Below are 14,394 nucleotides of genomic sequence, written 5' to 3' on the forward strand. Positions count from 1 at the left end.
TCTCCATATGGTTGATTCAAAGACCTAGGCCCCTTCCATCTTGTGCTGCCGTCCCTGGGGCCCAGAGCCCCCAGCTTTCAGCTGGTAGAAGAGAGGATGCTTTCATTTCTTAAAACAACAGAAGTCACACATCACTTCCATTCACACTGGGTTGGTGCGAACGTCATTCTGGATGCAGGGGGCCGGGGGAACGTAGTCCCAGGCTGGCAGCTGCCTTGCACTGACAACTGGATGCTAAGGATGTGGCAGGCTTTTTGGGCCACTCTTTTGGTTAATGCCCCGCTTCCAAGTCGTAGGCAATACGGTTGAGGCTCCGAGGCGAATCACACAGCCGGCAAGTGACAGAGTTGGGGCTCGGTCTCTCTTGAAGCCTCGTGTTGTTCTCACATCTTGCGTCTCTCCTCTACCTATACCACAGGCTGTGCTGTCAAGTCTAAGGGGCTTCCCCAAAATGTTTAACTGTGCCAGGCTCCTATCATTTACGAAACTATTGATTCCAAACCGTAGTGAAAGCTGTGGGCGTATGGGTTCTAAGACACAGCCTCAGTCCTGCAGTCACTATTAGGCCCTACTTATTTCTAAAAACCCTGTGTACCAAGGATCACATGTATTAGTCTGTGAGGGCTGCTCTAATAAAAACCACACACTAAGAAGAAGAAGTTCGGCCTCAAAATTGGAGTGTCAGCTCCTGCTTGAGTTTCTAAGTGTGTTGGCATGCCTACAGTTTAACTCGCCAGTCCCTACAATCATGGAAGTCAAGCTTTGACATAAATCTCTCAACATATATTTTAAAGAAAGAAAAGAACCACAGACCAGGTGGCTTAAACAATCCATGGTCTCGTAGTTCTGGAGGCTAGAAATCCAAGATCAAGGTGTCAGCAGGGTTGGTTCCTTCTGGGGGCTGAGAAGAAAATCTGCCCCAAACTTGTATCCTAGCTTCTTGTGGGTTGCTGGCAGTCTCTGGTGTTTCTTGGCTTATGGAAATGTCAACCCAGTCCCGGTCTCCATTCTCACATGGGGTTCTCCTAAGGGCACCAGTCATATTCCATTAGGGGTCACACTGCTCTAGTGTGACTCATCCTAACTTAGCTAGTTACATCAGCAACAGAATACAACAGGAAGTCCTCTTTCCAAATAAGGTCATGTTCTTCGGTAATAGAGGGTGGGACTTCAACAAATGAATCTTGGGGGTACACAATTCAACTGGTAACACTCTATTACCTTTGTGGCTTTTAAACCAATGACTTCCATATTTCTGTGAGAACTAATGTATCCCAAATGGGAACAAATATACATCAAAAAGGGAGTAGCCCCTACTAGGGGCGCCTGGGTGGCTCAATCCGTTAAGCCTCCGACTTCGGCTCAGGTCATGATCTCCCCGTTCGTGGGAGCCTTCTATATATTTAGGAGCCTGCCCAGATTCTGTGTCTCTAAGTAACACAGGTTGCATTAGATACTTGCAAAGATTTTGCAACCGGAAAAGTTTTTGAGCTCTTTTCCCCTGATGTTGTGTCATCAAGTCAACCTTTTATTGGGCCAGGCCGGCAAAGCACGCTGAGACCGACTGCGATTTCCCACTCTTCTCCAGGAGTTCACAGGGTGGCGGCAGAAAGCGTTTTCCAATACTGTGTCAATGCCAGAATCAGGGTACAAGCACAAACAAGAAATGTTCCTAGAGGAGGCTGACTTAAAACCACAAGAGAATGCCCACTTGCCACGGGTCAGGCAGGCATCGCTGCGCGAGGACCTGGGGTGCCACGGGGCTGCCGGCCCTCCTCCCTGGGCCCCATCGCCTTGCCCGTCCCGTCCAAGTGTACACACCCCTTCTCGGTTCCCTCTGGAGCTTCTCTTCCTCCGCCTGCCTTTTAAGTTGCTGTTTCCCAGGGAGAGTTTTGTAACTCAGGATTATATCCAGACCCCTTTCTGGCAGAACAAGCTTCTTATTTTCCTCTTGCAAAATAAGGATATGTAACATACACGAAAGCCACGAATCAAAAGGAATCCACCATTCACTTTTTTAAAAAACATTACGCCTACTGAGCTCCCCCCCAGAGATAAACCAATACTATAAATTCCTCCTGCCCCATTTCCTTTTCTTTCGCTATGCGGCGTCCTCAGCGCCACAACTGGCGAGAGGGAGCTGGCAGTCCCTGAGAAGTTTCCCTCGGCTGGCAGGGACGCAACCACCCACCGGCATTTGAAAACAAACACTTCGCAGCAGCCCCTCGAAGCCGAGCACGAAGCCGCCAACACGGCAGCAACTCCACCCCCTGCGACCTCCCCCTCCCCGGCGGAAGGCCGCGCAAGCGCAGAGGCGGCGGGCGGGGCGGTGCAGACCGGCGGCTGGGCTCAGGCCGGTGACGTCATCCGGCGGCGCGAGCCGTGTGCACGTGACCGGGGCTCCAAAAAGGAGGCCTCCGACGCGGGGGTGGCGCGGTCGACTTCAGCAGCATGAGTGCGGTGGCGCTCCTCTTGGGCAGGGCGGCGGCGGCGCGTGCCTGCCGGGTCCTGGTGGCCTTCGCAGCGAGCCGGCGCCTGCTGCGCACTAGTCCGCCGAGCCGGGCTTTCGCCAAGGAGCTCTTCCTGGGCAAAATCGAGAAGGTAACGCCGAGCCCTGGTCGACCCTTGAGCTCTTGCCTCTCGCTTTTTGCCCTTTAGCAGAAAAGAGGGGTCGGAGTGAGTGAGAGTCCCCATACCTGGCTGACATATATACCCGTCGGGGCGGCGGGGGTGGAGGGGCGTGCTAAAGTTCCCAAGTTCCTGAGCCCCGCTGGAACCTTTCCAGGGAAGGGGAAGAGTCCCGGGGACGGGGTCCTGAGAATCCATCTGTGGTTGTGACGTATGTTCCAGCTAATTCTTGTTAGCTCAATTTGGGAAACCCTAGGCGAGGTGGTCACTCGACTCGGCGTTCTGGCCCCAGAATGTGCGGTGGTTCCTATCTGATTCCTAAAACACAGCTCAGACCCTGGCGCTCTTCTGTCCTCTTCCAGGGGCCCCTTAGCTTTCACGGCTTGAGTTCCAGCGCGTCCCTCTGTCACTCAGGCTCCCAGGCTCCCCGGCAGTCTGGCTTCAAGTTGCCTTCCCCATCCCTTCCCTTCCATAGGTCGTACAACCCTGTCAGCAGTAACAGCTACATTATCAAGCACTCACTGTCCTCTTAGGGATTTGACCTTGGTCCTTGGTCCTGTAACTTTGAGCCTCAGTGCTTTCAGCCTTAAAGTGGAGCTAGTGATGTGTGCTGTCTCACACAGATGTGTTGTAAAGTGACATTTATAGTGTGTGGAAATGCTTTGTAAACTGTCAGGTACCGTGCTGATGCAAGAGGCAGCAGGGTAGGTAATTAATGCCGGCGTCACTCACCACTTGGATTAGTCACTTCACTTTCCCGTGCCTGAGTGTGCTAATCTACAAAATAGTGAAAGTAGTACTTGCCCACTCCTAAAAGTGCAGTGTAAAGCAGACATTTGTGTCAAATGCTTTGAGGTAGGCTGAAATGTTGGCTGATACTGTATTATTTAAAGTTACTCCCTGGTGTTTTCTTTTAGACTGTCCCTCTAATCAGGCATTACAGTTGCAGAAGCTGAAATTCAGAGTGGTTTGCCCTGCTAGGAAGTACAAACCCAGGTTTTAACATTTGAGAAACCATTTTTCCCAGAACCTGGGGCCATTAGGCACTCAGCCCTGGGATGTCATGCCTTCCAGCACACGAGTGAAAAAACCCCGAATCTTTCATGCATCTCTTTCTCGTAGCCTCTTGCACCACCTCCCCTGTCTTCACACCCACCTGTCAACTTTGCTTCTTGTTTCACTGAGAAAGTACATACAGTCGGGTGAGAACCTCCACCACATTTACCCCTCTTCCCCACACATGCCCATACGGTCTACGCTCTTTCTGTGGACAAACTATCTACTCTTGGCAAAGACCAACCTCATCACTAGATCCCCTGCCTTCTCACCTACTCGGGGGCATTCATTGATCCAGTAATTCTCTCCTTTCTCATCTACATCAGTGATTGTTTCCTCTCTGCTGCGTCTTGCCCCCATACCATTCAGGCTTCTGTCCTTAACAATCTGCTAAAACTGCTCTCCTGCAAGATCAGTGGTGACCTCCCTGTTGTCAAATCTAGTGATATTTTCTCATCTTACTTGATCCATCTCTGGCATTTGACACAGTTCATCACTCCTGGCTTCTTAAAAAAAAAAAAAAAAATCCCTTCTGGCTTTTCTGTTTACTTCGTTGGCTAATACTTCTCTGTCGCTTTTCCTGGTTCTTTCTTGGCTCCTTACCCTGTAAACAGTGGCCAGTCTGACTGGCCCAGTCAGAGTTGGGAATTTTTTTTTTCTTTTTGTCTAGGTTTTTAATTTTAGTTCCAGTATAGTTAACATGCGGTGTTATGTTAGTTTCAAGTGTACAATACAGTGATTCAGCAGTTCTCATCATTACTCAGTTCTCATCATGGTAAATGTACACTTTAATTCCCATCACCTATTTTAACCATCCCCCTACCTACCTCCCCTGTAGTAACCATCCGTTTAGTCTCTGTAGTTCAGAGTCTTTTTCTTAGTTTGCGTCTTTCTCTTGTTTCCCTTTGCTCATTTGTTTTGTTTCTTAAATTCCACATGAGTGAAATCATATGGCATTTGTCTTTCTCTGGCTTAGTTCACTTAGCATAATACTCTCTAGCTCCATCCATGTTGCCAATAGCAAGATTTCATTTTCTTATGGGTGAATAATATTTCATTGTACACATATGCCACATCTTTTTCCATTCAACTGTCGATGGGCACTTGGGCTGCTTCCATAAGTTGGCCATTGTCAGTAATGCTGCAATAAATACAGGGTTGTGTGTATCTTTTTGAATTAGTGTTTTTGTATATTTTGGGTAAATCCCCAGTAGTTCGATTACTGGATTGTAGGGTGGTCCTATTTTTAACCTTTTTTTTTTTTTTTTTTAAAGTAATCTCTATACCAAATGTGGGCTTGAATTCATGACCCCAAGGTCACGAGTCAGATGCTCTACCAACAGAGTCAGCCAGGCTCCCCTAACTTTTTATTTTTTTATTTTATTTTTTTAATTACAGTATAGTTAACATAACACTGTTATATTAGTTTCAGGTGTATCTTTTTTCTTTTTTTTTTTAGTTGAAGTATAGTTGACACACAACGTTACATTAGTTGCAGGTGTACAACATAGTGACTTGACAAGTCTATATTTAGGCTCGTCACAAGTGTAGCTGCCATCTGTCACCATACAACAGTGTTAGAATACCATTGACCATGTTCCCTTTGCTGTACCTTTCATCCCTGGAAACCTATGCCTCGCACTCCTCTTCACCTATTTGGCCCGTTCTCCTACCTCCTTCTCTGGCACCCTTTAGTTCTCTGTATTTGTGGGTCTGTTTTTCAGAGTTGGAGTTTTCTGAGACTCCGTCTATAGACTTCTCTTTTTATCCACAATTCTTCCTTTAGTCTAATTTAGTATTGTGGCTTTAAATACTGTCAATATCCTGGGGCGCCTGGGTGGCTCAGTTGGTAAGCGTCAGACTTCAGCTTAGGTCATGATCTCACGGTTCGTGAGTTTGAGCCCCGCATCGGGCTCTGTGCTGACAGCTCAGAGCCTGGAGTCTGCTTCAGATTCTGTGTCTCCCTCTCTCTCTGCTCCTACCCCACTCACACTCTCTCTTACAAAAATAAATAAACATTAAAAAAAAAATTAAATACTGTCAATATCCTGGTGACTCAGATCTATTTCTCCAGCTCAGACTTACTGAACTCTAGGCTCTTGATCTCTGCCTTTATACTCAAAAGCTCCACTTAGATGTCTAATATGCACCTCAGATTTAGCATACTAAAATTGAGTTCCTGGTCTTTCCACCCAATCTTATTCCTCCCACCAGTCCTCTTTATCATAGATGGTGGGGCCTCTGTTCCACTTGTTCAGGCCAAACACCTGGAGTCTCCTTTGATGCCTCTTATTCTCGTAATCCACATCTAAGCCAACAGCAAATCCTGTTTTCTCTACTTTCGGGATATATTTAGAATGTGACCACTTTTAAGCCCTTCCACTGCTACTGCCCTGATTCAGGCCAACCTCCTCTCTCACAGCATCATTGGGGTTTGAGCAGAAACATGGCATCTGAGATGCTAAGAATCTCAGAAGAGAGAAAAACCTTCAAGATCCTCTAGGCCTGTAGCTGTCACACTGCCCGCAGTTTGAACCTTGCTGTTCAAGGAAGTGTCCCAGCGGCTAATGCAGGGACCAGTGGAGAGTCGAATGGGAGGCGTGTGGGTGACCTCCCCATCCCCCACCACAGCAGCTTCGCTTTTACCTGTTTTTCATATTTGGCTTCTGTAGTAGATTTATTTGAAAAACAGGTTCCACTGCTTTAAGAATGTTAAAACTGCTGAATCGAAATTAAGCCTAACATCTATAAGGCACCCCATTAGGTTTTTGAACTTTGCTATCAGAGATCTGTTCTTAAATGCACCTGAGATCTCTCTTCCTGTAGCAGTCCTACAAATCCAAATCCAAAGGGTTTTGGTTATAGGTGCAGCCAGTTAGCTTAGGCTGTTCTCTTGCTCACTGGTACCAGCACTGAATAATCTTCCTCTAGCACAGCCTAATGCACAAGGCCCACAGGAACTAATGAGGCTGTGAAGGGCCTGGGTTGAGCCTCTAGATGCTCTGCTAAGCAACCGGTTTTGTTCTGAGATGATGAAAATCTCAGCGTATTTTCCTTCTAGACCATCTTGAGGGCAGAGTAAGGGATGGCCTGGGGGTGGAGGACAGGAATTCCTTTAAGTCTGCTGTCATTTTTGGATAGGGATCCACCATAAGCCTGGAATCATGGGTCCTGAGAGGAGAGAACAGACCTGGGAGCATGTTACTAGAGCGGACAGGCTTCAGTGGCTGATGAGCCACACGAGAGGCTGGAGGGGGAAGATTGAGGACTCCTCTGCTTTGAAGACCTTCTTGAACACTTGGTGGGAGGTGCCGTGAGGAGAGGCAGGGCTCCTGGAGGCTGGCAGCCTGTGATCGGCGACCTCACTTCTCAAGTCCCAAGTACTTGTGCTGTGCTGGCAGCTGAGGGGTAGCAGGAGCCCAGAAACCCAGAGGGGTTAAGAGCACAGCAGGAGATTTTAGGCAGTATATGGTGACGACCCAGTGAGGAATCCTAGACCGGCCGGAAACATTGGGTACTTGACAGTTTGAGACAGAGACTTGAAGCTTAGCTGTTTTCCAGGCTGTGAGGCGGAGACCAGAGCAGAGCCAGTATCTCATATGGATAATCAGTTACTTTGGGTTCCAGGATACACCTTGTCTCTTGAGAGCCTCACCTTCTGAAGTGTCCTCTGTAACAGAAGAGAAACTGACACTGAGAAAGGCCAAGTCGCACATGTAAGTGGCAAAGTCGGAGTTGAATTCAGGCTGATTTGGCTCACCCTGCAGTGGCCCTCCCTACAGGTAGCAGGTGTTATCAAACAGGAGGGATGGAGGCTGGCGTACGCATCCGGGTGAGAACCTGGCGGGATGCACGGCCTTGTCACCATAGTGTATTCTTGTCGGCGTAACATCTTTGAACTCACAAAATAACCAGTGTAGAATTTTACATATCAGTAGAGAGCTTTCCCGTCTATTCCTTTTCACAATCCTCACGACACCATTGAGTAAATACTACCTGCATGTTATGGATGGCATACGAAGAGGTGAAGGGGGTTGGCCAAGACCACCCAGTTAGCAGGCTGCAAAGCAGGGAACAAAACCCAAGGCTTTGAAGTGTTGGGGCCCTTTGCTTTGTGGGACACTCCACATAACTTGTTGCTGATTGGGAAAGCCAATCCAAATCCAGAATAAACCTGCTCAAGTTGGAGGGAGGATCTCCATGGGTGGTGGAGTCCTGCGCACAACTCCTGTTCTAGAATTTGCATTCTGACTTCTTCAGTGAGTAAGGCCTCGCCTACTGGACACAGAATCTACCAACTGTTTCCTACCTCTACGTTTTGTTTTTTTTTTTTTTTTGAGAGCGAGGGGGGGAGGGTGGAGCAGAGAGAGAGCATGAGAATCTCCAGCAGGCTCCACACTCCGTGCAGGATCATGGCCTGAGCCAAAAGAGTCAGAGTCCAACCAACTGAGCCACCCCGGCGCCCTGTTTCCTCCCCTTTTGACTGATATTACCACTCTGGGAGGTTGTTAATAATTAAATTTTTAGTCAATGTTTATCATTTTTAGAAAGAAGTTTTCCCATTTCCAGAAGTTAGCCAAGATGAACTTAATGAAATCAATCAGTTTGTGGGACCTGTAGAAAAATTCTTCACTGAAGAGGGTATGTATGATCTTTATCGTTACTCATTTCCATTTTAAGGATGGTTGTTTAGATATTTACATTAGAAGCAATACTCATATGGGAGCTGTCTTGAATATCATTAATCATGGAGAAATAATATCTATTGATAATATTTTGCTTTAAGAATCATCCCAGTTTATAAATGCTATTTAATTACAAGGCATCTAGTTTAGTGCTTCTCGATGTTTCTGTGATGAAGGATCACTGTTAAACATTTCCAAACTGTTGCAGATCAACACTTTCATAAACTATAATAAAATGAACAACTAGAAAAATGAAAAGAAAAATAACCAAAGATCTATAGAATATAAATCCATTGATCATGTGCTTGGTTGTGTGGCAATATAAAAATGCTGTAAATGTTTTTAAAGATTTACTCTCTATTAGCTCATTAGGAACCGGGAATAGTCCGGCAGCCTGCAGAGCTCAGGTTTTGAGGGCCCCAGTACAGCCTGCGGGATGCCTCCCTTAGAGCTGGCAGCCAGCCCTGGGATGGAGCTGCGGCCCCTCGGCAGACAGAGCTCTCTGGGGAGCTCAGTGATGATTCACACACAGCCGGGACTACCTCTCTAGCACTGAGGACTCCAGAGTTCTTTTTGATGCGGGTTTTCTCTAGGGACATGTGCCCTGCTAGAAGATCAAAACTGAGAAATTTAAAAATTACTGTGTTCATTTATTACTTTATTTAAAATTATGAAAAGCCCATTACATGTTAACAGAAACAATATTTTAAATGACAAATAATATTTCCTTTTTTAAATTATTTTTTAATTTTTTAATTTTTTTTTTTTTTTTTTTGAGAGCAAGAGCGCAAGCTGGAGAAAGGGGCAGAGTGGGAGAGAGAGAGGGAGAGAGGGGTAGAATCATAGGTAGGCTCAATGCTCAGCACAGAGCCCAGTGCAGGGCTTGATCCCATGACCCTGGTTTCATGACCTGAGCCAAAATCAAGAGTTGGACGCACGGGGCGCCTGGGTGGCTCAGTTGATTGAGTGTCCTTCGGCTCAGGTCACAATCTTGCAGTTCGTGAGTTCGAGCCCCATGTCGAGCTCTGTGCTGACAGGTCAGAGCCTGGAGCCTGCTTCGGATTCTGTGTCTCCCTCTCTCTCTTCCCCTACCATGCTCACACTGTCTCTTTCTCAAATATAAACATTATTTAAAAAAAAAAAAGTTGGATGCTCAACTGACTGAGCCACCCAGGTGCCCCTAATATTTAATTCCAAACAAATAAACAAACAAAAATAGGAGTGGTATGGTTTTACAGTTTTGCAGATCTTTTAAATATTTGGCTTATTGTTATATGCAACAGATATCAGAATCTAACTGGAACCAGAATCCAGCTGGATTCCCAGAACTGTTTCTGCATTTAATCTATGATATATTTCATGTAGTCCTTGGAAAACCCCACTGTATACTCATGACAGAAATAGAATTAAAAAGGCAAAGAAAATTTTACCATTGCTAAAATAGCTTTGGCCCTGTGGACTCCCTGGAAGCGTCTCAGTCCTCCCCTCTCCACCCCCCCCCCCATTTTGAGAAATTTTGTATCACTAAGTGTTGTTACGTTGCTAGTTTTAAAAGTTGCTTAGTTGTGTATAAATATCTTTTATTTAGAAATACTTCTGTTTTTGGTTTAGTGATTATCTTCTTGTATCTTTTCTTAGTTCCTTGCTCTTTTACTTAAACTTTTACTACGTGATTTGTCAGGGTTTTCATAAGCATGATGGAGGTGTAATTTGCACATATTTAAAGGGTAATGTCTGATAAATTCTGATCTATATGTACTCCCAAGGGACCATCAACACAATTACGTTAATAAACCTATCCGTTACCCCTCAATGGTTTCTCATGCCCCTTTCATCCCCTCCTGTCCCCAGGCAACCAGTAATCTGATGTCTGTCGTAGATAAGTTTGCGTTTCCTGGAGTTCTGTTTAAGTGGAATTCGACATTACGTACGTTTTTGTCTAGCTGCTTTCAGTATAACTTTTGAGTTTTCGTCTGTGTTGTGTGTACTAATAGTTCATCCCTTTTAATGCCACGTAGTATTTCTTTGTGTGGATATACCGTAGTTCATTCATTCATCTATTAATTGACATTCATTATGCATCCAGACTTTAGCTATCACAAAAGGTGTTGTGAGTGTTTTCTATGAGTCTGGTGCACATATGCTCACATTTCTCTTGGGAAAATACGAAGGTGTGGAATGTCTGGATTACAAGATAGGTTCACATTTAACTTTATCCACCAAACTGTTTTCCACTGTGGTTACCACTTAACATTCCCACTAGTGGAGTATTATACTTGCCGTTGCTCCGCATTTTCACTAACACTTCATATGGTCTGTCTTCTATTTTAGCCGCTTTAGTAGGTGTCTTGTGGTAACTCATTGTGGCTATACTTTTCATTTCCCTGATCACTGATAATGTTAGGCATCTTACGTGCTTACCTGCAATCTGTGTATCTTTTTTGGTGAAATGTCTTCCAGATATTTTATACATTTAAAAAAAAATGGGATTGTCTTACTGTTGAGTTATAAGAAGTCTTTATTCTCAGTGCTAGTTTTCTGCCCAATATCTGTTTAGCAAAATTTTTCTCCTTCTAGTCTGTGGTTTGACTTTTCATTTTATCTTTTTTTTTTCTTTTTTTTAATTCATTTTTTTTTTTAACTTACATCCAAGTTAGTTAGCATATAGTGCAATAGTGATTTCAGGAGTAGATTCCTTAATGCCCCTGACCCATTTGGCCCATCCCCCTCCCACAACTCCTCCAGTAACCCTCTGTTCTCCATATTTAAGGTTTCTTTTGTTTTGTCCCCCTCCCTGTTTTTATACTATTTTTGCTTCCCTTCCTTTGTGTTCATCTGTTCTGTGTCTTAAAGTCCTCCTATGAGTGAAGTCATGATATTTGGCTTTCTCTGACTAATTTTGCTTAGCATAATACTCTCTAGTTCCATCCACAAAGTTGCAAATGGCAAGATTTCATTCTTTTTGATTGCTGAGTAATACTCCTTTGTATATATGTACCACATCTTCTTTATCCATTCATCCATCGATGGACATTTGGGTTCTTTCCATACTTTGGCTATTGTCGATAGTGCTGCTATAAACATGGGGGTGCCTGTGCCCCTTCCAAACAGCATCCCTGTATCCCTTGGATAAATACCTAGTAGTGCAGTTGCTGGGTCGTAGGGTAGTTCTATTTTTAATTTTTTGAAGAACCTCCATGCTGTTTTCCAGAGTGGCTGCCCCAGTTTGCGTTCCCACCAGCAGTGCAAGAGAGATCCTCCTTCTCCACATCCTTGCCAACATCTGTTGTTGCCTGAGTTGTTAATGTTAGCCATTCTGACTGGCGTGAGGTGGTATCTCATTGTGGTTTTGATTTGTACTTCCCTGATGATGAGTGATGTTGAGCATTTTTTCATGTGTCACTTGGCCATTTGGATGTCTTCTTTGGAGAATTGTCTATTCCTCTCTTTTGCCCATTTCTTCACTGGATTGTTTGTTTTTTGGGTGTTGAGTTTGACAAGTTCTTTAGAGATTTTGGATACTGACCCTTTATCTGATACGTCATTTGCAAATATCTTCTCCCATTCTGTCGGTTGCCTTTTAGTTTTGCTGATTGTTTCCTTCTCTGTGCAGAAGCTTTTTATTTTGATGGGGTCCCAATAGTTCATTTTTGCTTTGGTTTCCCTTGCCTCTGGAGACGTGTTGAGTAAGAAGTTGTTGCAGCCAAGATCGGCCTGCTTTCTCCTCAAAGATTTTGATGGCTTCCTGTCTTACATTGAGGTCTTTCATCCACTTTGAGTTTATTTTTGTCTATGGTGTAAGAAAGTGATCCAGGTTCGGGGCGTCTGGGTGGCTCAGTCGGTTAAGCGGCCGACTTCGGCTCAGGTCATGATCTCACGGTCCGTGAGTTCGAGCCCCGCGTCAGGCTCTGGGCTGATGGCTCAGAGCCTGGAGCCTGTTTCAGATTCTGTGTCTCCCTCTCTCTCTGTCCCTCCCCCGTTCATGCTCTGTCTCTCTCTGTCTCAAAAATAAATAATATTTTTTTTAAAAAATTAAAAAAAAAAAAGTGGTCCAGGTTCATTTTTCTGCATGTTGCTGTCCAGTTTTCGCAGCACCACTTGCTGAAGAGACTGTCTTGCTTCCAGTGGATAGTCTTTCCTGCTTTGTCAAAGATTAGTTGGCCATACGTTTGTGGGTCCATTTCTGGGTTCTCTGTTCTGTTCCATTGATCTGAGTATCTGTTCTTGTGCCAGTACCATACTGTCTTGATGATTACAGCTTTGTAATACAGCTTGAAGTCTGGGATTGTGACCCCTCCTGTGTTGGTTTTCTTTTTGAAGATTGCTTTGGCTCTTTGGGGTCTTTTCTGGTTCCATACAAATTTTAGGATTGTTTGCTCTAGTTCTAGGAAGAATGCTGGTGTTATTTTGATAGGGATGGCATTGAATATGTAGATTACTTTAGGTAGTGTTGACATTTTAACAATATTTGTTCTTCTTATCCAGGAGCATGGAATCTTTTTCCATTTTTTTGTGTCTTCTTCAGTTTCTTTCATAAGCTTTCTATAGTTTTCAGTGTAGAGATTTTTCACCTCTTTGGTTAGATTTATTCCTAGGTATTTTATGGTTTTGGGTGCAATTGTAAATGAGATCGATTCCTTGATTTCTCTTTCTGTTGTTTCATTGTTGGTGTGTAGGAATGCAACCAATTTCTGTGCATTGATTTTGTATCCTGAAACTTTCCTGAATTCATGAATCAGTCTAGCAGTTTTTTGGTGGAATCTTTTGGGTTTTCCGTATAGAGTATCTGCAAAGAGGGAAAGTTTGACCTCCTCCTGGCCGATTTGGATGCCTTTTATTCCTTTGTGTTGTCTGATTGCTGAGGCTAAGACTTCCAATACTATGTTGGATAACAGTGGCAAGAGTGGACATCCCTGTCTTATTCCTGACCTTAGGGGGAAAGCTCTCAGGTTTTCCCCATTGAGGATGATATTAGTATTGGGTCTTTCGTACATGGCTTTTACGATCTTGAGGTGTAATCCTTCTATCCCTACTTTCTTGAGGGTTTTTATCAAGAAAGGATGTTGTATTTTGTCAGATGCTTTCTCTGCATGTATTGAAGAGGATCATATGGTTCTTGTCCTTTCTTTTATTGACATGATGAGTCACACTGATTGTTTTGCGGATATTGAACCAGCCCTGCATCCCAGGCATAAATCCCACTTGGTCGTGGTGGATAATTTTTTAAATGTATTGTTGGATCTGGTTGGCTAATATCTTGTTGAGGATTCTTGCATCCATGTTCATTGGGGAAATTGGTGTGTAGTTCTCCTTTTTAGTGGGGTCTTGTCTGGTTTTGAAATCAAGGTAATGCTGGCCTCATAGAATAAGTTTGGAAATTTTCCTTCCATTTTTGTTTTTTGGAACAGCTTCCAAAAAATAGGTATTAACTCTTCTTTAATTGTTTGGTAGAATTTCCCTGGAAAGCCATCTGGCCCTGGACTCTTGTTTTTTGGGAGATTTTTGATTACTAATTCTATTTCTTTACTGGTTGTGGGTCTGTTCAAATTTTCTATTTCTTCCTGTTTCAGTTTTGGTAGTGTATAGGTTTCTAGGAATTTGTCCATTTCATCCAGATTGCCCATTTTACTGGTGTATAATTGCTCATAATATTCTCTTATTATTTTTATTTCTGCTGTGTTGGTTGTGATCTCTTCTCTTTCATACCTGATTTTACTTATTTGGGTCCTTTCCTTCTTCTTTTTGATCAAACTGGCTAGTGGTTTATCAGTTTTGTTCATTCTTTCAAAGACCAGCTTCTGGTTTCATTGATCATTTTATCTTTTTGAAGAGCAAAAGTTGGGGCACCTTGGTAGCTCAGTCGGTTAAGCATCTGACTCTTGATTTCAGCTCAGGTCATTATCTCACAGTTCATGAGATCGAGCCCCGCATTGAGCTGTGCGTTGACAGCACAGAGCCTGCCTGGGATTCTCTCTGCCCCTCCCCCCTTCTTAAAATAAATAAATAAACTTTTAAAAAAAGAATA

The 14,394-nt window shown here is 44.2% G+C and overlaps 1 protein-coding gene across 1 annotated transcript in view; it reads left to right on the forward strand.

Moving 5' to 3' along the window:
• The first annotated feature begins 2,360 nt into the window (after positions 1 to 2,360).
• ACAD9 (acyl-CoA dehydrogenase family member 9) overlaps positions 2,361 to 14,394 on the forward strand; it is a 46,029-nt gene continuing 33,995 nt past the window's right edge. Inside the window, exons 1-2 of the mRNA XM_043588244.1 lie at positions 2,361 to 2,601; positions 8,232 to 8,325. Of these exons, the coding sequence (XP_043444179.1) occupies positions 2,452 to 2,601; positions 8,232 to 8,325 (244 nt within the window). The 5' untranslated portion in view covers positions 2,361 to 2,451. The remainder of the gene's footprint in view (positions 2,602 to 8,231; positions 8,326 to 14,394) is intronic.

This window comes from Prionailurus bengalensis, chromosome A2, assembly GCF_016509475.1.
Source record: "Prionailurus bengalensis isolate Pbe53 chromosome A2, Fcat_Pben_1.1_paternal_pri, whole genome shotgun sequence".
NCBI classification, from domain to species: Eukaryota; Metazoa; Chordata; class Mammalia; order Carnivora; family Felidae; genus Prionailurus; species Prionailurus bengalensis.